At 48.8% G+C, this 26,896-nt stretch overlaps 1 protein-coding gene across 7 annotated transcripts in view; it reads left to right on the top strand.

The window, feature by feature from the left end:
- The window catches only part of ZFAND6 (zinc finger AN1-type containing 6), a 73,614-nt gene extending 51,884 nt beyond the window's left edge, over positions 1 to 21,730 (top strand). For 6 of the 7 annotated variants that reach the window (XM_047846676.1, XM_047846678.1, XM_047846679.1 and 3 more), the window contains 5 exons: positions 7,118 to 7,288; positions 8,953 to 9,061; positions 9,792 to 9,892; positions 18,686 to 18,799; positions 20,810 to 21,730. In XM_047846676.1, the coding sequence (XP_047702632.1) occupies positions 7,135 to 7,288; positions 8,953 to 9,061; positions 9,792 to 9,892; positions 18,686 to 18,799; positions 20,810 to 20,958 (627 nt within the window). In that variant the 5' untranslated portion in view covers positions 7,118 to 7,134 and the 3' untranslated portion in view covers positions 20,959 to 21,730. Of the gene's footprint in view, positions 1 to 4,602; positions 4,725 to 7,117; positions 7,289 to 8,952; positions 9,062 to 9,791; positions 9,893 to 18,685; positions 18,800 to 20,809 lie in introns of those variants that run through there. The other variant, XM_047846680.1, reaches the window with a different exon arrangement.
- The last annotated feature ends 5,166 nt before the right edge of the window (positions 21,731 to 26,896 follow it).

Genomic DNA, 26,896 nt, shown 5'->3' with positions numbered 1-26,896 from the left:
TGTGGAGCCTGTCTGGTCACGGACAGGGAGTTTGGCAGCCCTTGACGTAGGGAACAGGGGACTGCTGTCCAGACAGCTCCAGAGTGTCCTCAGTCCAGTAGGAGCCCCAGTCCAAAGCCCCTGTACTTGGTCAGAGCGAGTGGCATTCGTCCCAGGGATTTTGTATCAGGTCATGCTTTCTGATCTCCTTGCTTTATGAACCTTCCCGCGTTTTGTTTTTTTCGTCTCTGCAAAGGTTCTTGACCCCCCCACCCAGAGCACAGATAAATTGCCCGTGATCACATGGGCAGCTGGTAGGTGTGCGTGCTCACAACTGGGAAAGTACCGCATGCCTCAAGAAGTACTGACCTCGAGCACCCATGCCAGGATACGTGTTCTTGTGTTGATCAGTTGTGACTAAAACGGAAAAACAAAAAATACGTAATCTAGCATAAATGTACTCTGCCCCTTTCTGGAATCTTTGTTTGATAAAATCGCAAAGACAGCCAATTCTGAGTGGTATTCCAGTGGTTCAGAAGGCAGAGGGTAGGGGGAAACCTTGTCTTAGTGCTTTGTGCCTGTAGCACGGCTCAAAGTTTAGTGTGCATTCTTACGTAATCCCACATACTCTGTAGTAATTTTCTTCTAAAGGTAATAGTAACGATGCCCAGTTGAAAAGGTCAAAGTGCTTACCTAGGAATTAAAAACTCTCATGCTCGTAAGGCTCATCAGGTAACGGCATGGTCTCGCATTGAGAGCGCAGGCTCTGGGGGGGCTCCTGGCCGCTGGGTTTTAATTTGGGGGACACGAGTCCACTGTTGTCAGGTCTTGCTCTTTTTTGAGAGAAGTCAGAAGTCTGGAATTTTTATGTGACAACCCCAATTTTTTATTTTAAGTAGGCTCCCCCCGCCCAACGTGGGGCTTGAACTCACGACACTGAGATTAAGAGTCACATGCTCTACTGACTGAGCCAGCCAGGCGCCCCACATCCCCTAATTTTCTAATACATGTAACTGTAAGAAAATTAATATGTGCTAGCAAACCAAACATGGCCGTGGGTCAGATTTAACGCATTTACCAGTTCACAGCTTCTGTGAACAAACTCCTCATTATGAGTTACGTCTCCAACCTATTTCTTTCAGGCGGAGGGTGAAAACAATGAATTGAGGAAATGTACCTGTGTTGTATCACTGGCTTGGACCACGACTGGTCATTCTTGCTGAATGACTCTTTCAGTATATAAATCAGGAGGACTCCGGTGTCAAACATTTTTCGTCTCTGTTTTCTCCCCCTTTCAATGGAAAATAACCATTTTTCGCCTGATGTGAATACTTCTAACAATCATGGAATGTCTTGATTGGACAAAATATTTTGTGGGATTCATATTCGGCATGAAGGGGGTTTGAAGAAGAAACTGCAGCTTAGCGGGGAGGTGGTGTGTGGGCCGTAAGGCACAAGCGCCCCCAAAGGGTGGACGCTGCCGCAGAGAGGGGCAGAGGAGGATTGGGGTGGGCAGAGGCGGACCCAGAAGAAGTAGGATTAGAGCCGGTTCCGGAGACCAGTAGAGGTTGATGGAGGCAGAGGGCAGAAGCAGGCGGCGCTCACCAGGAAAGCAGCAGTGTGGCCAGAGTGACGGGGCTGGGCTCCCGGGGTCAGAGCCTGGGTGGAACTTGGGTGCCCGGCGCCACGGGCGCTGCCTGTCTTCCCGCGCACTCGCGCGTCCTTAACCTGCTCGCCCACTGTGCACACCTGCTGGGCAGTCAGACTCGGAGGAGTTCAGTGACACAAGGCCCTTGTTCGAGGGAGACCGGGCTGCGGGGGGCCAGTCACACCAAGCTCGCACGCCGGGTCTAGTGCCCCTCTCCGGACACTTCTACGGTCACGAAGTCAGAAGGAATGTGATGGGAACTGGGTGCTGCAGGAGAATTGAAGTAAATGGGCTGGGCAGAGGGGCAGCAAAACGGAAAGAAAAAACTGTTCAAGGAGCCCGACTGTGAAGTAATCAGAATCAGAATTTAGAACGGGAAAGAAAAGTGCACGGGTCATTGCAAAATGAAAATTATCTGAACCCGACTCAAAGTCTGGGGCGCGAAGCAGAGGGAAGGAAGTTCAGTCGACACATTTGCAGTTAAGATGGAGACTGTGTTGCATCCGTTCACTGCAGTTCTTTTGTCAGAATTGTAATAATCGGTCATGAATTTTCTGGCAGTCTTAAAACACTTGATCTTGAATTTTTATGCCAGTCAAAATTTCCTAGGTAAAAAGAAACGGAGAACAAATTTTCTCAAGAGCTTGGTCGGTTAAGCTAATTAAAGCTGCATAGCATCTTAAGGTTGAATAATGACTAAAAATTTAAATTACCTTTCAATGAAAAGAATTCACGAACACTCACAGAGCTAAGGTTTGGTAGGGACTTGATGGACTTTGAAAGTCCTTCTCTTTGTTTTCAGGAGATAAAGACACTGACCCGGCTTCCTAGATACGTGGCCTTTGGCCAGTTGTTAAATCTCTTTGAGTAGCAGTTTAAAACGGCACCAGCAGCACCGGGTTCTGGGGAGGATCAAATGAGAGAAATAAAACAGTGGGAACAGTCCTCGGCCCTCAGTGAGCTCTGAATAACTGCGCTGCCGTCGGAGGGGGCGAAAGTGGTTTGTTTAATTATGCCGTGCTGATCAGCTTTTCGTTTCTGTCTGGTGACCTTCTTTACCTCCTCGGGTTTGTAGCTTTGTAATCCGACTGCGCGGCAGGCAGCTGAGGGGTTGTTCTGCCTTCTCGTTGCCTCCCTCTTCTCCCTCCTACGCGCCAGAGGAGTGGGCCCGCAGCGTCCTCCCCTGCAAGAGGGTGCAGCCGCGGACAGGCAGGACTTCCAGTGTCCGTAGCTTCTCTCATCTTTGCCACATCGGGGTAAACTAAGGCAACCTGTTATGGTGGTGGTGCATTTTGTGAGTCTTCACGGAAAGGTACATTCTGTGGCCGACTATGTGTGCTGCTGAAGCGAGCACACATTCTGTGGCTTAAAGATGAATAAGTAACGTTGAGTCTTTCTTTTTCTTCTTTATTTTCATGGGTTTTTACCTTTATTTATTTTTGAGAGACAGTGCATGAGTGGGGGAGGGGCAGAGACACCGAGAGAGGGGGAGAGAGAGAGAAAGAGAGAGAGGGAGATGCAGAATCCGAAGCAGGCTCCAGGCTCTGAGCTGTCAGCACAGAGCCTGACGCGGGGGCTCGAACCCACAAACCATGAGATCATGACCTGAGCTGGAGTCGGACGCTTAACCCACTGAGCCACCCAGGCGCCCCTCCTTTTCTTCTTTTTAAACAGCCTGTGAAATCTTTTGTGCTTTTTATCTGCCAAGATAATAGGTTCTTTTTTTGTTTTTTAAATAAGAAAGCTCAGCTTGGGAAAATCATTGTTAACTGGCTGCTGTGTGGGCATTTTGGGGAAATTGCTGGTGTTCCATGTTTTTGGTATTTATTGTTCAGAGGCAATTGTGAATAAAAACTTGATGGTCATATTCTAATCTGTGACTATTCACTTAAGTTTTTAATTTTTTTATGCTTTTTTGTTTTTTAATTTTTGAGACAGAGAGAGACTGAGCATGAGCAGGGGAGGGGCAGAGAGAGAGGGAGACACAGAATCGGAAACAGGTTCCAGGCTCTGAGCCATCAGCCCAGAGCCCGACGCGGGGCTCGAACTCCCGATCCGCGAGATCGTGACCTGGCTGAAGTCGGACGCCTAACCGACTGCGCCACCCAGGCGCCCCTATTCACTTAAGTTTTTAAAGAAATGGAATGCATATTTTCCCTTTTCTGCGTGCTTGTGGTTGCCACCCAGATGCTGAAAGGTTGGTGTGTGCCCTTGGGGAAAGTCCTTTTAATCCCCACCTTATAAATAGCGTTTTAATGTCCTCAATAGGCAACACAGGGTAGTTGTGATATAGAACAGCGTTGCTCAATGTCTTTTTGCTTCCTCGCCCACAAAAGCCTTTTTATTTATTTATTTTTTAATTCATTCACTCATTTGAGAGAGACAGATTGGGAGCAGGGGGAAGGAGAGAGAGAATCCTAAACAGGCTCTGTGCTGTCTGTGCAGAGCCCAATGGCGGCACTTGATCTCACAAAACCGTGAGATGATGACCTGAGCCAAAATCAGGAGTCAGACATTTAACCGACTGAGCCCAGGCAACCCCACAAAAGCCTTTTTTAAATAGTTTTTTCCTAATTGACCTCCTATTCCATAAAATTTTAATTCCATAGGTACACTGTATCTCTGTTTATGGGCACGTGCATATCTGTGTTTCCTACATAAAGAGTAAGGTTTTTTTTGTCTACTTCTTTCCCCCAAAGAATCAATGTTTGTCCCCTTGAGGTGATAGTGCCTACAGCAGGAATGCTTGGTTGACAGCAGTGAATTCTTGAAATTTTTGGTTCTAGGGCTTTTATATTCTCTAAAAGTACTGAGTACCCGGAAGAACTTCTGTTTATGTGTGTTCTGTCTGGCGGTATTTATCATGTTACAAATCAAAGCTGAGAAAAGTTGCAAAGTAATTAATTTAAAAAAATATTTTGTTAAAAACATCCATCCATTCCCTCCCCCGCCATCACCACCAGAAAGGTTTAGTGAGAAGAGTGGCCTCGCTAGACATTTTTGCAAATTCTCTCTAAGGTCAGGCCTAATAGCAAACAGCAAGATTCTCCTAGCTGCCTCTGTTACAGTGTTGGAAAGAAAAACTGGGATCCTACAGGTAAGTCGTTGGAGAAGGAAGGAGTGTTTTAATAACCTTTTCAGATAATAGAGCTTGCTTTCTTTTTTGATATTATACCCAAACTTGATAAGTTGTAGTTTCTTAAAGGGTTAATTGCGTTGTAAAATCTCCCAACTGTGTATAAACTCTTCCTGTCCCGTTATTTGAACGTTCCTTGGTCTCTCCCTTGGAATGGGCGATGGGTGTTCGCCCTTGAAGTGACAGGCGCAGATGCACGTTGTCCATTTTGGGGAAAATGTCTGCCGTGAACTCAGGTCGGAATAACCAGATTTTGTCGGCCGGGCCTTGAAGTAAAACCCTCCCCCAGGAGCAGGGACTGGGCGGCCTTGGTGCTTCTGCGGTCGCTTTCCACGTGCTTCCCCGCTCGGCCCACGAAGTCCCAATGAGACACGTGTTCAGGCTCTAGACGTGCCCGTCGATCGTGGGGCTGTGAGAGCCGTTGTGGGAGCGTGTGTCCCCAGTGACCGGAGGAAAGGGCACGTAACTCCCTATCGTTGGCGTGGAAATGGTTTTGACCTCCCTAGGGCTCCGTGGAAGCATGCTTTGAGAACCACTGACTTGGAGCAAGGACTCCGAGCCGGACACGTGTATTGAGCCTCAGCTCCATCGCTTACGAGCCACATAAGTGATCCTGAGCGGTTACCCTGATACCGAAACCGGACAAACACACTGTCCCTCGGGAACACAGGCCAAAAATCTCAACAAAGTGTTTGACCTAGCCCATCTTCGGCCTATCTTTCTATCCCGTCTTTGCTATGTATTTTTAAATTTGATATGTGTACTTATAGAAGTACCCAGAGTAGGCTATACAGAGAGCAGAATGGCCAGGATTGGATTCTGAAGTGAGTCAGAAGGGTGTTTGCCAGAATCCCAAGTTGTATTCCCAGGCTCACCTTCTAAATGGCCTCAGTGGTTTTGCGGCAGTTCTTTTTAAAGACAAAACGCTAAACCTGCTGCTTTGTTCTGTACTCCTGTCATATGCCTTACTGCTCTTGGCTGTGAAGTTTGCATTAAGTGCGCCCACCCCTCGCTCCCCACCTCCCGCCCCAACAGTCTTTTCAAACAATTTAGGGGAAGAAAAAATCTGTTAATGGTAAACATTGAATGTGTGGAGGAGGAATCAGTCAAGGTTAGTGACAGAGCCTTGTCCTCCTCTGGTAGTTCTTATCCCTCAGGGTCTTTGCACAGACTCGTCTTTAAACACATCCACTTTGGAGTAACCTTCGGTCGTTTGGGAGAGTTTTTTCTTTTTTTTAATAGCCCGTTACTACCTTCTGTCATGCTCTTCGTGCCAGGAATCCCCTATTCCTGCCGTCTGGGAGAAGGGCGCCTGGGGCCTTGCGTCTGCGGTGATTGATGACTCCTTCTCGTGTGCTCCAGACAGGCCCTCTGTCCTGGTAGTTTTTCATCTAAAATACTTAAAAAACGTGTGCGTATTTTGCCCCAGTTAGGCAAGTTGTACCTTCATTTAAAAGGATTTTAAAAGTTCAAAAAGTGTACAAATCCGAAAACACCGTTAGCCTTGCCGTCCTTGGATGCATTCTTTCCTGTCCTTCTCGGTGATTAATGGATTTGTTCCCAGCATTCTCCTCCATCAAAAAGTATTCTAAAATGTCTTAACGACACAGAACTTTTGAAAAAAACTCATTCTGATATTGGGCATTTATTTCAAGTTCATCAACATTACAGATGTGCTGCGAAGCGCATCCCTCATATGTTATTCCTTGGTCTTTTTTCTGATCGTGCCCCGGTTATTCTGTCAAAGACCCTGTAGGAGAGTGACTGTTCCGGAGGGCACGGTTTAAGCTCCTGCACATGAATCGCTCAGTTGTTTGCCAGAAGGATTGAGCGGGCTCCGCCCACCAGCAGCACTCTGCCCGTTTCTTCCTACCTTCACCAGCATTGGCATTCTGTAAAGTGCTTTTCAGACAGAATAAATTATACGAGTTAAAACATAAACTCTGAGCAAAGGTGTAAATGCTTAGAAATTAATAGTATAACATGAGGCAAAACGTACAATGTGTATTTCTTATTAGGAGTCTAACTGAACTAGTCCTCAAGGGTTTTCATTAACGTTCCGATGGTGTGGAGTCTTCAGAACAGATACCGTGCCCAAGAGTTCTTTACTCTTTCTGAGCCAGTACAGACCTTCTTGTGTAGAGGGTTGGAGAGAAAAGTTGTTCGTATCGTTCTTGTCTTTATTTTTTTTCCTAACTTAGCCCTAGGTCTTGGGACAGGTGTACGGAAAGATTTAGGGGGGAGTATATGTGGGTTGTTTTTTTTTTTTTTTTTTTTATCATATAAAGCAGATTTGGATAATATACGACTGCAGTGTGCGTCTGCGTTCCTTACGAATTCTGTGTACGTTTCAGGTGTGCAACAGAGAAACATGGCTCAAGAAACTAATCACAGCCAAGTGCCTATGCTTTGTTCTACTGGCTGCGGATTTTATGGAAACCCTCGCACAAATGGCATGTGTTCGGTGTGCTATAAAGAACATCTCCAAAGACAGAATAGTAGTAATGGTAGAATCAGCCCACCTGGTAAGTAATCCTGTTCACACGCAGCAGTGTTCATAATTGAGATACGTTGGGAGAGCACGACGTACGTGATAGCGTTTCTGCTCTCACACTGTACCCCCGTCCCTGCGTCCGTACCAGCAAAATTCCTCTTTCTGTGTTGTCGTCATCACTGGTGTCCTCACCCATCGAAAGTAACTAGTAAAAATCCGTTCAGCCTTACTTGCCGGCTTACTCTTACTTACTTGCTCTGTTATCTTAGCTAGAATGCAGGCATCCTTCTTCGCGTACACGTATGTGTCCAGGTAAGTAAGGCATAAGGGAGTGAGGGTTAGGAGGACCCGGGTTATTTTATCTGGGATGACCGTTGAAGCCGAGATGGCTGTAGAAGGAGAGAGTGGGTTCGAGGTGGCCACGGCTGACTTGAGAGAGCCCGCCACCGTCAGGAAGCGGAGGGGCGGCCGCGGGGCCGGGACCCAGGGCGCTCGGCACTGGCTCACTGTGCTTGTGCGTCACCCTCTGTGCCGCGGACTCTCCCGGGGTGTGGGGGTGGGTGTGTGTGTCCGTAGTTACCAGAAGGGTGGGGAGGACTCTGAGTATGAGCTTTGTGGAGGTGGAGCGTTGATAGTGTCATCCGGGGTGGCTGTTGTACGGATCGATGCCCGAGTGTGGGGTTTTGTGGTTAATGGAGGTGCAGGCAGTTACTTCGTTCACAGTTTTGTAGGGGGTCTTTCTCATCATGGTTTCGTGTTCAAGCCAAGAGCTGGAAGCATGTAAATGAAATTTCTCTAAATTTTCTCAAGGCTAAGATCAAATGAATATAGATTGTTGGGGTTTTTTTTGTTTTTGTTAGAGAGAGAGAGAGTCTGAAGCAGGCTCTGCACTGTCAGCGCACAGCTGGACACAGGGCTCAACCTCACGATGCATGAGATCACGGCCCGAGCCGACCGAGATTGAGTCAGACGGTCAACCCACTGAGCCATCCTGGTGCCCCAGAAATTGTTTTTAACATGAAATTGTCATCTACATTTCTGCTTTATGAAGAACCGTGGGAGGGGCGCCTGGGTGGCTCAGTCGGTTAGGCGGCCGACTTCGGCTCAGGTCATGACCTCGCGGTTTGTGAGTTCGAGCCCTGCGTCGGGCTCTGTGCTGATGGCTCGGAGCCTGGAGCCTGCTTCGGCTTTTGTGTCTCCCTCTCTCTCTGCCCCTCCCCCACTTGTGCTTTTTCTCTCTCTCTCTCTCTCTCGAAAATAAGTAAACATTAAAATTAAAAAAAAAAAAAGAACGGGTGAAAAACGTAGCCTCATGTGCTGAGCACAGATTTTAGTTCTGGACTTCTATCCGCTTTAACTGCTACAGCTTTGGTTCTAAATCCCTCTACGTATACAGCAGTGCTTGGAAGAGTTTGTGGATTAAAGGATCCAAGTGACACGGAGTCCTGAGAAACGCGAGTGTAGTTTATTAACATATACAGTTTGTATATGGTTTTTTTCTTGGTTGAAATTAACTTTTTTCCAATTGGAATATTACTGAAACATTTTTAACGGAAAGCAACGAACCAGCATACTCTATATTCAGTAAAACAAGATTTCTAGCTGTTTTGCGGAAGGTGGGTGGTGGTTTCTCAGGGAAGGTGTGGGGACGCCCAGAGCGCAGGGTCACTGACACCAAGCGCGGTTCTGTTGCAGCGGCTTCTGTCGGCACCCTGTCCGAGTCTTTCCCGGTCCAGTGCGCGGACGGCAGCGTCCCCGATGCACAGTCACCCCTAGACTCCACATCTGCATCCGTGCAGCCCAGGTAAGACGCTGTGTCTGCACGGTGCTGGGAAAGCTGCCGAGGAGCAAAGCGTATCCTCTCTACGTGCTTGGGTCTCTGTGGGAGGACTGGGTCAGGACTTTGGGGTTAGCTGGCCTGAGAACAGCAGTTAGAAAGTCACGTTTACCTTGGGAAGCAGTGGGGAAGGTGTCTTCTCAGTTTGCATTTCTTTTTCAGACGGCTTTTCCTTCGCTTCTGCTCATCCCATGTCCCGCCCCCGACATCCTTGTGAATTCAGGCGCCCAGTCCTGCCCCCCGCGGCCCCACTGTGCGCAGGGCGGCTTTCCCTTCTCACTCTGGGAGCACAGACCTACTGGCTTCGTCCTCACTCTGCTGTTAGGAAGCGGGGACCGGGTTTCCACCCTCTAGTTCTTTCTCCGCTTCGTGATCGGAGACGCCCAGTGCCCTTCCCACCGCGGCATCAGGGCCCCCGGAGCCGGTCGTGACCACCGCGCTGGTTTTCGTGGGGTGCCTTCGTGCGCGGAGGGCGCTTGCTGCTGCTCTGAGTTCTGAAGCCGTGAACTCCAGGCCAGACCGGTCTCCAGTTTCATGGCTGTCTGTGCTAAATGCACAAGTTATAAAGAAGGATCTCTGTGTTTGTTCTTGCTGTGATGACTGCTTAGATATGTTGGACGCATACTTACTACATCATTTTAGGTACCGTTCATGCCGGGAAATCACTTTTAAAATCTCGATATTTTTGCTTTTCTAGCCCTGTATCAAATCAGTCGCTTTTATCCGAATCTGTAGCATCTTCCCAAGTGGACAGTACGTCTGTGGACAAAGCAATCCCTGACACGGAAGACCTGCAAGGTTTGCACGTGGGCTCGCGCGGGTTCGGTCCTTTACCCGACAGCTGGCTGTTACAGGCCGGGCCTGTCCGAGGTGCCGCTATCTTTTAAATTGCCAGCCTCAAATACAGTTTGCTGTTTGTTTTCTTTATGAGCAGAACGTTTTAGGTCTTCGGGTATTTAATTGACTGAACTGTTGGGAGCCATTTCCCACTTCTGTGTAATTATGTCATCAGTATAAAGTCGAAAGCCGTAAATGTGTTTAATTGAGAGTTGTGAGTGAGTGAGCAGTGGGATTATATTCTCCTGTTCTCTCTTACTCTTATTCTTACCAGTTTAACCCAAATACTAGTTCCCCTCCAAGTACCTGGGGCTGCTGGTTTACGAGGAATCTCTTGTTTCTGACCTGGGCCGTCGAAGAGACCATTGAATTTGACCGGCAGTAGACCCTCTCCCGTCGGTAACCCACTGTGGCATCTTGCTCAGTGCCTCGTGTCCTTGCCCACGCTCTACACGCCCCCCTTGTGTGGGTCACGGTGATCTGGGAGGGCTTTGTCGGAAGGCAGCGATCCTAGGGGAGACGCTTAGGAGGCTGGGAGGCAGACTGCGCTGGATGGGTTCTGTTCCACCAGCACGGGGACGATGGCTTTACAGAAGGAGGACACTCGGGAAAGGTGAGCCCAGGGTGACCATTGTGTCCCTTTGCCTCTGGCACGGTTCAGAGAGACAGGCTGCCCTGACAGTGACCCCCTCCACGGGACATCGTGCTCACATGACAGCGAGAGAAACTTCTGGCGATGTTAGTTTAAGCTCTCTAGTTCAGATGTAGTTGAGCTGGCTAATTTCTCTTGCTCTGAGTTTATGCCCAATAAATGTTGGCATAATTGTGCCCGTCGTGGATTTTGCCATAGCAAGGATATGTACTATTTGGCCAACATAAGCATTATAAGTATAAATAATTTTTATTTCTTGGTTAAATAGAAAAACTTAAGGAAGGGGCGCCTGGGTGGCGCAGTCGGTTAAGCGTCCGACTTCAGCCAGGTCACGATCTCGCAGTCCGTGAGTTCAAGCCCCGCGTCAGGCTCTGGGCTGATGGCTTGGAGCCTGTTTCCGATTCTGTGTCTCTCTCTTTCTCTGCCCCTCCCCCGTTCATGCTGTCTCTCTCTGTCCCAAAAATAAATAAAAAACGTTGAAAAAAAAAATTTAAAAAAAAAAAAAGAAAAACTTAAGGAAGGGCACAGATGAGGGATGATTTCAAAGCAGAAAGAGAAGAATCCCTGAGATTTAGTTACGCATGAGACGCGGGGAATAGGAGCAGGGAGGTAAAGCTTTCGGTTTTGCGACGGTAGCGGTGGTGGTGGCGGGCTGCTTCAGACCGGGCGCTGGGAGAGGTGGCACGGCCAGACCAGGTGTGCGCGGGGCGGGATCCCATTTCAGAACCGAAGAGCTCGGCTGGAGGTTGTAGGTCGAGCGTTGGTCTTTAAATGTGTGATCGGTGTCACGTCTGAGACTTGGAAGTCCTTGGCACACTTTGAAAAGTGAGAGGCTGAGATTAGGGGAGCAAGTCGGATAACAACTCAGCAGAAGGAGAAGTCATCTGGGCCCTGGGTTATTGCAGCCCCCAGGTGCCGACCACTAGAGAGTTCGGAGAAGCAAGGGTTGCTGAGAGCGCAGGAAGGAAAAATGAACACAGGCTGCTGACCTCGCTTATGTTCTGTCTCGCAGTGGCACGTATTGTAGACTGTGAGCGAAATGGGTGCTGCGGGCAGACGTGGCAGCAGTTGGTGTCCACGGCCACCGAGGATGAAGACAGGGTGGTGAACGTACACCATGCGTGTGTGGAGGACGGCGTGGCTTTCTGCACTGAGTGGCCCTGGCAACAAGAGTACCAAAGGTGGCCTTGAAGCCACATTAGGAGAAATCGTAAGGCGTGTTGAAAATCCGTAGACTCCTTTTTTCACGTACGATTTCAGTGACCTTGGAGGTTAAGCCAGTAGCAGCTTCTAAGTACCTTTTAAAAACTCAGCATTCGTTATCTTAGCGTTGCAGGATCTCCGAGGAACCAGGTGTAAGTTTTCATTTGAGTTTAAGAGGATTCGTTTTCAGTATTTTAAAAACGTCTTGCCCACCCCGTTGAATTAAGACTGTCTTCTTTTATGAGAAACGTGTACCCGAGTGGAGGTGTCCCCCAGTGTCCAAAAGTAGAGCGTTTCTGTCAAGCCTTTTGTAAACCAAAACGGGATAAAGAAGCAATTGCCATTTCATAAACACGGAAATTCTCTTTGGGTATCTACTGGTTAGCAAAAACAGGTCCTAACGTAGGTTTTTTGTAAAAGTGAAGGGGCATGAAGCAGACTCGCGGAGAGCGGGGCCAGGCGTGCGTGCGCGTGCATGCGTGCCTGCGTGTGTACACGCACACTCCTAACGCCGATGTACTTGTGCTTTCCCTGGTGGTAGGAGTAAATGCAGAGAACGCTTTTCTCCGTCTATTTAGTGGTTGGACGAAAACTCACAGAGAAGAAGTCTTGGACTCCGGCCCTACGGTGTCTGAGCTGGACTCCAGGCCAGAGTTGTGCCCACGGCCGTGGTGCTTCCTAGATTAGGAGGTGAACGTGGCTTCCTGTCACCAGGGGCAGCCCTCCGTTGCCAGGGCGGGCTCCTCTGCTTTGGTGACCTGCCAAGTGTCTACTCCCTCTGTGTCCCTCAGGGAAATTTATCTAGATGGGAAGAAAATCCCAGATGGAAGAGGGTACGTGAGTAGCAGCTGTGTACCCAAGCCAGACTTTCCTGATGTTTTTTTGTTTATTTTTGAGAGAGAGACCGAGTGCGAGAGAGGGAGGGGCAGAGAGAGAGGGAGACACAGAATCTGAAGCAGGCTCTGAGCCGTCAGCACAGAGCCCGACGCGGGGCTCGAACCCACGTACCGTGAGATCATGACCTGAGCCTAAGTCGGACGCTCGACCGACTGAGCCCCCCAGGCGCCCCTCCTAACATTCTTCATTGGAGTTTTCAGATTAGGATTCTTGAGACAGCTTTGTTCTCTGTAGCTATTCTGCTGATAATTAAGATTTGTTGGCCACCCGGTGGGCGGTACTGCTTTCATTTTGTCCCCGTGGCTCTGAAGAATTTTTCTCGCGTTTAAATGAGTATTTAGCGTATTACAGCACGTTTCTCATTTCATTATTCTTTTTACTTTAACGATTGGCGATACCTCACTCGCGTGGTCTCTAACTTAGGAATGTCGGATTTTCAGTTCACAAAAGGTAGCTTCAAAACTTCTTTTAAGCGTTTTGGTGCACTTGAAACCATCCTACTTGATTGTCTGATGGCACAGCATTGCCTCCCCCCTTCAGTTCACCTGAGTCTCTCAGATGCTGGATCTTCCCCAAAAGAAGCGGCATTGGGGTCCGAGGTTCTACTACAGCGTGTGGACCCGACACCCCACTTCTCTGAGCCATATTTGTGTCGTAAAGGAGAGGTGCCCCAAGCCCACGGGATAACGGGCTGACCGCACAGTCTTACTCTGTGTGACACCGCTTAAAACTCAAAGATTTCTTCGGACTGGAGAGGGTGGGCGAGAATAGCCGAGCGGTCCTGGAAAACGTAGAGCAGCGTTCAAAGCATACCACCTGCTGCAGTCCCCAAGACCGCGGGAACAGGCGAGAGGACACTACCGTCGGGCCCTGGAGTGACACTGGGCGTCCGGAGATACACCTCGCGGTTCGCGGGCAGCTGATTTCCGCAGGGGGCCGAGACCATCCAGTAGGCGAAGCCTGGGCTTCAGCAGGTGATGCTGGGACACTTGAAAGAATGAGACCTCTCCTTCACCTTTTACAGACGTTTGCCCCAAAACACATCAAAGACCCAAATGGTAGGAGCTGAAACTGGAAAACAGGCATAACTCCTCATGGCCTTGGGTGAGGCAGTGCCTCCTTGGACGGGACGCCTAGAGCAAGCACAAGGGACCGGAGGAAAACGGGCGCATTGACCTACGGCAGAGTCAGGACCCGGGTGCTTCATGGAGCGCCATCAGGAGCGCGAAAAGGCAGTCCAGAGAATGGTTAAGAATATTTGTGAATCCTGTGTCTGATAGGAATGTGTAAAGAGGTGTCATCGTTCAACAGTAGAAAGACCAGTCTTTTAAAGGGCAAAGGAGAGGATTTGAATAGATGTTTCTCCAGAGAAGATACACAGACGGTCCACGTGTTGAGGATATGGAGGAATTAGAACCGTAATACATGTTTGTTGGGGATATAAAAGGACACGGCCTCTTCGAGAAACAGTTTGGCAGTCACAGATTTAATTCAGAAAGTTAGAGAGTTAACTGTATGGCCCAGAGACTCCTTTCCTAAATCCCAGTAGATGGAAAGCCCACGTCCACACACACAAACTTGTGTAAGGGTGTTCACAGCTGCACTGCTTACAGCGACCAACTAGATGGCCGTCAGCAGACGGGCTCTGAGTGGACACAGAGAGGCGGGCTCTGTACTCCCTGGAGTGCTGCTTGGCCTGGAAGGGAGACTGGTTCCGGGGCCCCCCCATGTGGGTGGGCTTTGGAAACAGGGCAAGCAGAAGAAGCCGGGTACACAGGCCACGGGTTGAATGGTTCATTGGGACAGCAGGTGGGCGCCGTGAGGAGGTTTCTCTGCTGGAGAAGGAGCCCTGAGCGGGGAGGTGCTCGGGGACCAGCCAAGGGGCCGCAGCCGCTGGACGCCCGTTGGGGCCTGACGCCAAGAACCTGTCAAAACCAAGTCAAGGAAGATTCCTGAGGTGCTGGGTTCTGACCGGTGGGTAGGGGAGACCGCCTCGTGAAGTTCGGTTCCTTTTTCGTTTTTTTTAAAGATAGCCCAAAGTCGTATTTCAAGAAGATTGATGTGACGCTTCTTTGCCCCCAGACAGCTGCTAACAGAAACTGGTCTCGTGCACAGAGCTGCTCTGTCCGGAACGGCGGCCACTGGTCTCCAGTAGCGTGGGCACCCGAAGCGTGGCTGGGCCGGAGCTATGTAGTTCAGTACGTGCTCGTTTGCGGATATGCTGGGTTTTGAAGACTGAGTATCAAAAATATGAGAAATATCTCGTTAATACTTTCATAGCAATCACATTTTTAAATGATAATATGTATTAACTTACCCTTCTTAAACTTCCTAACACGATGGCTGGAAGATATAAAATTAAATCTGTGGCTCGGCATATTTTTTTGGACCCTGCTACTATACGGGCTCACTTTTCTCACAAATATTTACAGTGTTCTCATTTTGTAAAGAGTTCTTGAGCTAGGAGTAACTCAGAGATGATTCGGTCCACCTCCTCACTTCGCGTGAAACGAAGTACAGAGGAGGACAGGGAGTGTTACCGCAGGGGGTCATCGGAAAAGTGTGCACGCGCAGTCAGTGTCTGCCGTGCGGCCACTCTGTTTCCGCCCTGGGCGGAGGTGATGAGTGGGACCCTCGTCCTCCTGGGTCAGCAAGGCCCGGGGGTCACGTCACAGGGGTGCCGTGTCCACCGTCAGCTTTGTCGGGGTGCCTGTTAATGTCCTCCTGTGTGTCACTTTTCACAATGCGTATTAAAATGCTCCCAAACACAGGGAATGCTGAAGAGTTTTATACACTCACTGTTATGTTTGGGTACTTTTATCCTTAACAGGACCCAGAGTAGAGGGCCTTGTTTCTTTTGAATGTGATCATCCATGTGGGTAGTTGAACTATAATTTTATCTGCCCTGTGCTTTTGAAAATGTTTTTTAAGTTTATTTATGTTGAGAGTGAGAAAATGAGTGTGAATGAGGGGGGAGGAGCAGAGACAGGGAGAGAGGGCGAGAGAGGGAACCCCGAGCAGGCTCCGTGCTGTCAGCACAGAGCCTGACGCCGGGCTCACTGCCACAAACCGCGAGGTCGTGACTTGAGCCGAAATCAGGAGTTGGACGCGTAACCCACTGAGCCCCCCGGGCGCCCCTGCCCTGTGGTTTTGAAGCATCTTGAAGTCACTGGCCAATCGACTTTGTCTAGTTGAGATTCCCGTTAAAAATGAAGTTGATCCCGCAGCCTTAATGCCATCGCACAGGCGGCCCGAGTAGACCTTCGGTCGTGCAGATACGATGCAGGCAGCCGCCGGTCGCTAACCCTTAACGAGCAGGTGCCCTCTTGTCTTCGGTGCTCATTTCAGATTGCGAAAAACTGCCCAGTTCCGAGCAGACTTCCTATTTTGGCTTCAGGTTCAGTATGAGCACGGCCCTTTTGAAAGACTGGATTGTTTCCTTTTACGTGATCATGAGTTTGATCGGGCAGGCTTTGGTCGTAAGCCTCACAGAAAGTAAGGAAACAGAATCTCTGGGAATCGTAGACTCAGGCCAAACGCCGTATCCTCTTGCCCACGAATTGATTTGTGAATGTTTCAACTCTAGCTACCGACCACTAGTTTGAGGTAAGCTAAGGTCACCTTGGTCCCCTGGGGATCTAGTGGACAGTGATCAGCGTCAGATGCTCGCCCCAGCTCCTGGGCTCTTAGATTCCTTGTGGACTCTTAGCTCTACAGGCTAAGTGTGCTGTAGACGGACCTTCAGGGTCCATACTGTGAAATGTCTTCCTTGAGACGCTTCCGTGCGACGGCATTCGTGTCTGTGGCAGGCGAGTGCCTGTTTTCACCTCTCTGTTTCCACATACCAGAGTTTGTGCCTCGGTAATTAAACCCGTCTTGTTAAAAAATGTTTTCTTGTGGTAGTGCTGTTACTGCCACTAAAGCATTGTTTATATATTTATTTGAATATCACGGTTTCTCGGGAGAACAGGTTAGATATTACGGCTTACAGATTTCAGAGACAATAAATATATTCTCTTTGGATTGCGAGTTAAACTATTTTTGAGCCCTTTACACATAGAGGGATGTTACCTGATATTGTTCCGGGGGCTGGGGATACAACAAGTAAACGACACTCCGCCCCGGCCCCCCTGGAGCTCGAGTCCTGAGGCTGTTTATTGATAATAAAAGGTTGTATGTGTCCATAATGTGTTTCAAAATAAAACGTTCGTGTTAGTAGAACTGTCTCCCATCTGGCTTCAGAATTTCTAGGTGGAGTGATCACAGAGTTGTTCATTTGTGCGTGTTCACTTTTCGGTTTGTGCTGTTTGTCTTCGTCGTGTTTTGTTAAAATAGGAGGTCATATGGTTAACATAGGTTAGAATCCATGACCTCACATGACTGAGAGCCCGCTCCGCGTAGCTCGCTGGACAGGAGCTGGAGGTGCAGACGGGAAATACGATACCGTCCCTCCTTGGTGGGCTGACCCCGTAATTGGGGAAACCGGGGCACGTGATCACAGAGGGCGAGTAGTTCAGGAATGCGGTTCGGGTCTCTGTGCGGCGCCAGCTTGCGGTCAGGGCGTGAGGATCGGCACCGGGAGCAGGAGCGGGAAGGACGAGCCCCTGCCCTGGAGGAGCTCACCGGACAAGCTCCCACCCTGGAGGAGCACACCGCTAAGCCAGGTTCAGGCAGACAGGCGGTTCCCACCGTGTGGGCAGCACTACTGGGGCTCACGGTAAGCTTCCTGATCCAGGTCGGTGCGTAGAGGGTGGGGAAGAGTTGATGGTAGACGCTTAAAAATGAGAGTCAGCCCCGTGAAGAGTGGGACCCGAGGGCCGTGGGCAAGCATTCCACACGGAAAGGAGGCCGACGAGACCAGAGGCCAGAGACCGTGTGTGTTCAGAGAGACAGGCGCTTCGGGATGGCTGTAGCAGGGGGAGGGTGCCGCCGGGCCTCCAGGCTTTGTCCTGGGGGTGAGTCACATCGCGGGGCGTGGGCTCCGTGCCGTGTCAAGTGTGGCCCGGAGAGGCACGCATGTGGCGGGCCCAGGATTTGGTGGGACTGGTCAGGGAGCCGGGGGTGATGAGTGGGCCTCGTGGAGAAGTGGGACGGCTTCTGTGGAGGAGGGGATACTTGAGCTGCTCCTGAGAAAGAAGAGCAGGTGGACCCAGGCGTGAGGAGGTTGAGGAAGGGGCCCTTCGGGCCCAGCCGTGGGTGGTGTGAACACAGGTGCCTGGCCCCACAGCGACCGTGGAGTGTCACTGTTTGGGAGCGGGATGGCGTATGTGCTGGGCCACGTGACCGCCCCTGTCTGGTGACCGCGTCCCGGAGGGCTCAGTGAGGTAGGGTTTAGGGGCAGGAATTGGAATCTTGGTGCAGCCGGCCTTCGCTTCGCTGCCTAAATGCGTCATTTTATTATCCTGTTTGTAACATTCTACTACATCGACCTTGCTAACATTTTAAAGGTTTTATGTGGAACATTCTGAGACTTTTAAACACGGTGCTCTACCCGGTCTTGCTTTCAGCCTTTTTTTGCCCTTGTTCTGAGAAATCTACATAGTTCGGACCCCAGCAATATTCAGAAGTTGGCCTGTAGCCATCTCCTTACACACTCCCGTAGAAAATACCCCAGAAGTATTTGTGTGCGTGCGTGCGTGCGTGTGTGTGTGTGTGTGTGTGTGTGTATATGAGTGCTTGCACCTTTTATTTCAAATACGTAATTTAAAAAACATAGGGAATGCCGTGCTAGATCTAGAGTCAGTGTTAACATATTGATATATGTTCTTCCAGATTTCCTGCGTGTGCACATCCACACGTATGTCACATGCACACATACATTTGAGGAATAGGGGGTCATATTATGTCATCGGCTTTGTAACTCCGTGTAAGCCTCTTCCAGGCTAACGGAGTCCTCAGTGGCCCTCACAGTAACAGACTGGTGGGGTGGGAGGGGGACGGCCACCAACCAGTGTCAGAATCTTACTGAATAATTAAACTGTACCTCCTTCCTGTTTTGTCAGCTTCAGTATCAGATACGGCGCAGCAGCCATCTGAAGAGCAAAGCAAGTCTCTTGAAAAGCCAAAACAGAAAAAGAACCGCTGTTTCATGTGCAGGAAGAAAGTAGGACTTACTGGTAAGGGCCGAAGTGCAGTGGCGTCAGCCTCGGAGTGTTCTTTAAAATAACGCGTGCCTTACTGTTCCAGGCCCCAGGAGGTTCACGTGTGTTCCCGTGAGAGCTAATCCTGGACTCGTTCCCGCTTCTGAGTTTTCTTAAAGTGTCTTTAATTATATACCTGAGAGTGACATGAATAGATGCTCTTTTACTGGTCCATCCCAGCAGAGTCTTCGAATGTCAGACGGGTCGGGCCCGGGCGCCAGGTGCTCCGAGGGCCAGAGGGTGCACACAGGAGGGGACCCAAGCTCGGCCGGCCCCGTTACTCGGGGACGGAGAAAACGTAGTGAGATGCCACTTGGGTGTGGAGCAGAGGAAGCACAGTCAGCAGACTCTGGGAAGTCGGACAGGTGCCGCGGTTCATCCGAATGGAAGAGGGGGGGGTAGGAGCCCGTCACGGAAAGTACCACGGCGGCAGCACGTTTGAGGCAGGCCCTGAAGGAGGGCTGTGACCCAGAGCTGATGGAGTAGGGGCGTTTCAGACAGAAAGAACAGCTCGACCAGAAGGTCGGAGGAAGGAAAGAACGGGGCCTCGTCAGGGGCCGCGGACGGGGAGTGTGGCCGCGGCACGGAGCGTGTGAACGGGGGTGTCGGATACGCGGTGAGACAGAAACACGGACAGGCTCACGATGTGCACTGTGCTTCTTGATGGACGGCGGTCACAGCTTCTAAACAATGACCATTTCTCGCTGTGTGTGCGCCAGGTGCCGTGCTCTGTGTTCCGTAGCATAAGAACTTGTACAGAGCTGACAAGACCGGATAAAATCGGATGCTTTTTAGGAAGGGTTCTCCCGCCAAGGAGTAGGTTGGAGACCAAGTGGAAAGGGGATTATAATCTGATGTCAGAGGCACTTAAGACTGGCCCGTACTTGGGCAGATGTGTTTATTTAGAGAATACAAGCACGGGCAAATAAGACATTTCGAAATAGACGTAGTTCGTGTCAAATACAGGCTTTCTGAGTCTCAGAAACACTCAGACTTCGTGATGGGAAGGTGGAGACTCCGTAATTTTCATCTTGTCCGGTCTGTCGGTCTGGGGTTGGAGTTGGCTTCATTTTCCATTCATTGTCACGAGGGGACAGAATGTGTTTCTGAAACAAACAAAAAAAAAGGTGGTGGAGGAAACTTCCATCAAACGTCAGTGTTCAAAATGTCGATTCCTGTGCTCCGTTTGCAGCAGCTCCGTCACATCAAAACACTCCGTTATGAGAAGCAGGACCGGTTTTCTATAAAGGCCCTCCACCCACACTCGAGACCTCTCTTTCGGCTTCAACCCTGTGGGCATTTCCCTAAAACTAAATCGCATTATTGCACGTTTACCGTGTGTTAAGTGCTCACCACGTTCCCCGTTCGGTCCCCACAGTAACTTATTCCAAAGTTACAGATGCAGAAACTGAGGCTCGGAGAAGCCCGGTAACTGGCCTGCGTTAGTCAGCCAGCGGATTCACGCTGAGGCGGCCCTGACGCCCCCCTGCTGCTGCTCGCACCCCTGCTCGTACTTGCGCTGAGCCGCGGGAGCCCCGCCCCCACAGGGGCCTGCCGCGGGAAGCCAGCGTGGATCCAGGCCTCCCAGAAGTTTCCTTACACCTTCTTCACTAAATTTTAAGGTTGCCTCTGACGGTGTGCTTTCCTGCACACTTGGAATTTGGATTTGAGAAGCGTTTTACATTCGGTGCAGCGATCCCGACTTGGGTAGGAAGTAATTGTGACCACGTCCCAGGTGGAGACCCGAGTGCAGGGCAGCGCTTGTGATTTGCCGTGCTACGCACCTGCATTCGTAGGGTAGGAAGGAGGAAGGAAGCGGTCAGCTGGTGCAGTCTGAACCGAAACCGTTACTAGGTCCTGCAACTGCCCAGCGTGATTGTTTAGACGCCGCGCTGCGTAGCCGATGCTGTTAGTGTTGACGGTGCTGAGGCACTGCGCAGTCAGTCCCTCCCTCCCGCTCACGCATGTGTACTGATCCGTTTGCAGGGTTTGAATGCCGGTGTGGACATGTGTACTGTGGTGTACATCGTTACTCAGACGTGCACAATTGCTCGTACAATTACAAAGCTGATGCCGCGGAGAAAATCAGAAAAGAAAACCCGGTAGTTGTCGGCGAAAAGATCCAGAAGATCTGAACTCCTGCTGGAATACAAACTCCTTTGACCATCTGCAAACTAAAAGTTGACTTGAGGTCTTTTTTCCTAGTCCTGGGGAGTGTAGAGCAGTGTGCGTGGCACAGACCTTTTAATCATGCATGTCAACCAGAAGAATAGATTTTTGGTTTTGTTTTGAAAATGACTCTGAACATTTATTTCCATTGCAGTTTCTGTGGCTGAAAAGACTTAAGTAAACTTTACAAGTATTATCCTTCTAAGATCATTTTAATTTTAGTTGAGCGCAGAGGGCTTTTCTAACAAACGTGGAGACCTTTCGGAGGGCTGTGATTTTTCCAGTATTAAACATGCATGCGTTGAACTTGCAGTTTATTTTTCTCATTGTGTGTGTATATAGAGCTTTTCTCTGCAGCACGATTTCTCCTTTGATAATGCCCGTTAGGGCACAACTAGTTACCAGTAACTGAATGTATCTTGATCATTATGGCTGCTTCTGTTGTTTCATTAACAAAGGTTATACCTGTGTTAGCATATAGTTTCTTTGCACCCACTATTTATGTCTGAATCATTTGTCACAGGAGAGTGTGTGCCGATGAGATTCTACGTTTGTGTGTTTCTGAATTGTTTGAGCGAGGGAAGGAACGGCTGTGTGCGTTTCATCGCCGACCGCAGGCTTCTTTCGGTAGCGTTCACCGGTCTGGGTGTGTACACGATACGAAGAACGATCTGGAGTAATCGTGCTGTGTTTATGTTTGCCCCACCTGTCTGTGATTAAATAAAAAGGAAAACCACACGCTCCCTTGTTCTGCCGTTTCTCTTACTCTTGCTGGCGGCTCACCTTGACCTGTGGTGCTTTCGTTTCTCCTCCACTGACTCCGCGCAGCTGCCGCCGCCACCCTTGTCACGTCCGCTTGCGACCGATCTTGCCACGGTGAGTGGTGATCTCCCGTCGCTTTGCGTGGAGGACCTCAGCGTTTCTTTAACGCCAAGAACTGCTCTCAGTCGCTCAGAGATCACATTCTCCGGCTCTGCTCCTCAGCCCGTCATGCCGAGTTAGCGTCTGGTCAGGAAGGAGCTCCTTTTTCTGGTCGAATTCGAAGCGGAAAGGGCCTAAATCAAACACGGCAGCTACAGGATTGTGGACGAGAGAGACCGTCTGTCCCATGGGTTTCACACTCTATCTGCCAGCCAGCCGTTTTTACCCATGAAATGCTACAGAAAACAGATGAAAAGCACTATTTTACAATACAGATTTCTAGGTTTAAGTTTGTCTACCACTTCTTGGATGTAATGATGGCTCAGCGTTAAAATCTGTAAATGTAACGTATTTAAATGTAATCTGTCAATTTACTACATGAACAGATTCAAGAGAGCAAACCGTTCTGACTAGCTCAGCAGATTCAGGTTAAGCACCTAATAGAATTCAACACCCACTCATGATGAAAACTCTTGGTAAGTCAGAACCAGGAAGGAATTTCCTTAAGCTGATGGTTTCTGTGTAAAACCAAACAAAGAAATGAAAACCGGCCATCTTCCAAAAAGAGGAAGCTCATTCCCTTTTAAAGTCGGGAACACAGGGCTGCCTGCGGTGAGTTGGAGATCTGTGTTCAGTAGAGTCAAAACAGAGTCAGTCATAGGAAGCAGGAAGGAGGAGACGCTCGATATTTGCATGTTAACCTGTTTGTTCTTACAGAAAGTCTAAAGGAATCTGGAGAAAGTACTAGAAATAGAGGGTGTAGTTAGGTAGCGAGGTGTGGCATTACCTCTCAGAAGCCAGGTGCATTTCTTCATGGCAATAACTAGAAAGCCAGAAGATACCTTTTATGGCATCATCACCAAGTACCTAGGACGTTAACAATACATACTGAAGGCCTCTTTAAGAAAACACTAGGGGCACCTCAGTGGCTCAGCCAGTTAAATCTCCGACTCTTGATTTCGGCTCAGGTCATGACTTCACGGTCCATGAGTTCGAGCCCCCCCCGTGGGGCTCTGCACCAAGAGTCTAGGACCTGCTTGGGATTCTCCCTCCTCCCTCTCTCTCTCTCTCTCTCTCTCTCTCTCTCTCTCTCCCTCCCTCCCTCCCTCTCCCTCCCTCTCCCTCTCCCTCTCCCTCTCCCTCTCCCTCTCCCTCTCCCTCTCTCTCCTCCTCTCCTCTCTCTCTCAAACTTCAGAACTTGTTTCTTTTTTTTTTTTAAAGTATTATTAAGAGACAATAACTAAGACCTCAGTAAATAGGAAGAGACACGTTAATAGCTAGGAAGACAATAGAAAGTTGTCATGTGTCCCCAAATGGACCTATAGATTCAAATATATTCCAATCAAAATCACACCAAGTTTTCTCATGGAACTTGTTAAAGCAATTTCAAAATAAAAGGTGAAAGAACGCCAAGGGCTACAGCATTTCAGAAAAGAAAAGGCAGGGTGGGGGGCACTTGTCCTGTCGGATGTTAAGACCTGTTCACATGAAGCTATGTTAACGAAGAGAGCTCGGTGTGAGCCAAGGGCTGTACACGTTTCCCAGTGGAGCAGCCCAGAATGCCCAGAGAAGGGCACACGTGGACTGGACTTCGGCGTAAGAGGTGGCACGTCACATTGGGGAAAGAGAATTTGATAATTGGAGCTGGAATGACTGGGTATGTATTTGTGGGAAAGGGTGAAAGTTGATTTCCTACCTCATGCCATAGGAAGTTAATGTCTTAAATGTAACACAAAATTTTAAGACCTGGGGGAAAAAAGTAAAGATAACTGCTGCTTTGCCCTTGAGACATGAAGCATGAGCTGAAAGTTCTACAGACAAATCTGGCATTCAAATGAGGTGTTTTACACCCAGGAATACATTTAACCAAGGAGGAGAAAGACCTGTACACAGAAGACCTGGGTAAAAAAAAAATGGAAGGTGGTACGAACAGAAAGATCCTCTGTGCTCACGGATTTGAAGAAATAATGTCGTCAGAATGCCCATAATACCCGAAGCAGTCTACAGACTCCATGCCGTCCCTTTCAACACACCAATAGCATCTTTCACAGAATCAGAATAAATGATCGTAAAATCAGGAACCACGAGAGGCCAAGAAACCAAATCAGTCTTGAGAAGAACAAAGGTGGAGGTACCACGTTCCTGGATGTTAAACCATACTACGGCTACGAGAAAGTCAGGGTGACAAAAGCAGAAAGAAACAACTGGGACTCCATCAAACTAAAAAGCTTTCACATGGTGAAAGAAACCATGGACAGAATGAAAAGGCAACCTATTGAATGGGAGAAGAGATTTGCAGATGACATATGTGGTAAGGGGTCAATATCCAAAATACATAAAGAAGTGCAGCTGAACACCCCCCCAAAAATACTTGATTTAAAAAAAAAAAACAAACAGGCAGAAGACCTGAGTAGAAACTTCTCCAAAGAAGACATCCAGACGGCCAACAGACACGAAAAGATGCTCAACGTCACTCGTCATCAGGGAAATGCCAATCAAAACCACAACGAGGTACCGCCTCAACAGCTGTCAGAGTGGCCAACGTTAACAACTCAGGAGACACAGGTGTTGGTGATGCGGAGAAAGGGGAACCCTTGTGCACGGTTGGTGGGAATGCACACTGGTGCGGCCGCTGTGGAGAACAGTGTGGAGGTCCCTCGACGAAAAGTAAAGATACCATACGATCCAGCAGTTCTACTTTGGAGTGTTTACTTCAGGAAGACAAGCTAATTCAGCAAGATAAACGCAGCTTCGTTGTTTATTGCAGCATTATTTATAAGTGCCAAGACACGGAAGCACCCTAAGGGCCCGTCGACCTATGAACGTATTAAGATGTATATATATACAATGGGACGGTACTCAGTCGTAAGAAATGAGCTCTTGCCATTTGCACAACATGGATGGACTTAGAGGTTATTTTGCGAAGTGAAATAAAGAAACACTGGGCACCTGGGTGGCTCAGTTAGTTAAGCATCCGACTTCGGCTCAGGTCATGATTTTGTGCCCCATGACGGGCTCTGGGCTGACAGCTCGGAGCCCGGAGCCTGCTTCGGATTCTGTGTCTCCCTCTCTCTCTGCCCCTCCCCTGCTCGCACTCTAGCTCTCTCAAATGAATGAACATTAGAATAAAAAAAAAAAGACAAATATTGTATGATATCACTCATGTGGAATAAAAAATAAACAAACAAACAGACTTCAGTACAGAGAACAGACTGGTGGCTGCCAGGGGGTCGGGCAGGTGAATACGTGAAAAGCACGAAGACGTACAAAACTCAGGTTATAAGTCACGGGGATGAAAAGTACAGCACTGGGAACGTAGTCAGTATTGTAACACCTGTATGGTGACACGTGGTAACTACACGGACTCTGATGAGCTTTTTAAATGTATGTAAGTGTCCAATCACAATGGCATACACACCAGAAACTCACAGAATATCCTATGTCAACTGTATCTCCACTTTAAAAAGAAAGGAAGATGAAGTCTTTTATGCACTAATAATTTCTTTAATGTTTATTTTTGAGAGAGATAGCACATCTCTCTCACAAGCCGTGAGATCACGACCTGAGCCAAAGTCGGATGCTTAATCGACTGAGCCACCCAGACACCCCCACTCTAATAGATGATAAAGTGTCTTCAAAGAAAGTGAAAAGCTGAGTTACAAACTGGGAGAAATTACAGTGCAAATCAACACGAGTGGCATCAGTGAGGTGCCATTTTACATCCGTTCAATTGGCAAAAATTTAACAGTCTGACGGTATCTAGGGTTGGAGGATCCCACATCGTTTCTTATAAGCTGCTGGTGTTACTCAGAAGTGGGTCAGTCCTTTAGAAGATGTGTTATCTTTTAGGGTTGGACTTCCGCACACCCTGTAACCCAGAAATGTCAGCCCTAAGTGTGTACTGAGGGAAAACTTGCACATGGATAACAGGAGTCAAGAGTTCCTCGCACCATTCACAGAAAGCAAAAACCTAGAAACGACCGAAGTCCCACTGAAGACTGGATGAATAAAATGGGATACGATCTTCCAGTGGAACACTGTGTAGTAATTCAAACTAGTGACCCCCGACTAACCAAGCAAAAGGCATGGTAAGCCTTAGAGATAGAGTGAGCAGAAAGGTCTCAACGTATACAGCATGCTTGCCTATAAAAAGGTGAGTAAAATACACTTCTTTTCGAGTCCTGTAGATGTGACTTACAGGAGGAGAAAAGACAGTGCTGAAGAGAAACGTAAGGATGGAATGCTTACAAGGGAGGAGGCAGGGGATGTGGTACCGTGTGGTCAAGCCCCCAACATTTTTGAGAAGTCCATTCAGGACACTTATATTGGACGAAACTAAAGGCAGACCATGTGTGAACCAGTGCTGAATGTCATGAGCCAAAGATTAGAACTAACCCAGTTTTCTGTACCCAAGGTCCAAAGTGTTAAAATGTTCTCTCTAAAGCGGTTTTGATGAGCACGTTGTGGAATTGAGGGTTACGTAAGAAATGACATTGAATCAGCCCCAGCATTCAATTTGCAATTCACTTTTTAAAAATTTTTTTTGATGTTTACTTTTTTAGAGATGGGGGAGGGGCAGAGAGAGAGAGAGGGAGGCACAGAATCCGAAGCAGCTCCAGGTTCCCAGCCATCAGCACAGAGCCCGACACGGGGCTGGAACTCATGAACTGCGAGATCATGACCTGAGCCAAGGTCAGACGCTTAACCCACTGAGCCACCGAGGGGCCTCTGTAATTTAGGGCTTTTTGCTTTTTTGTTTGTTTTTTGTTTTTAAAAAATTGTCACCAAAAAGCAGTTCCCACAAAGTCCTCTGGCTTCACCTTCACACCTAAATATTAAAGTCATAAATCACAAACTGTGTTGTTGTTCGGTCTTCATACCTAATTTGGGATTTCTGTACTCAAATCTAGCAAAATGTCCTTTCCCCCAGTTTTCCCGGAACCCTAACTTTTGTACTGGGGAGTGCAATCTTGAAACTATTCC

The sequence above is a fragment of the Prionailurus viverrinus genome, unplaced genomic scaffold (genome assembly GCF_022837055.1).
Source record: "Prionailurus viverrinus isolate Anna unplaced genomic scaffold, UM_Priviv_1.0 scaffold_40, whole genome shotgun sequence".
Classification (NCBI taxonomy): domain Eukaryota; kingdom Metazoa; phylum Chordata; class Mammalia; order Carnivora; family Felidae; genus Prionailurus; species Prionailurus viverrinus.
Note: the sequence above shows the minus strand (reverse complement) of the source record. Positions and strands in the feature narration are given on the sequence as shown.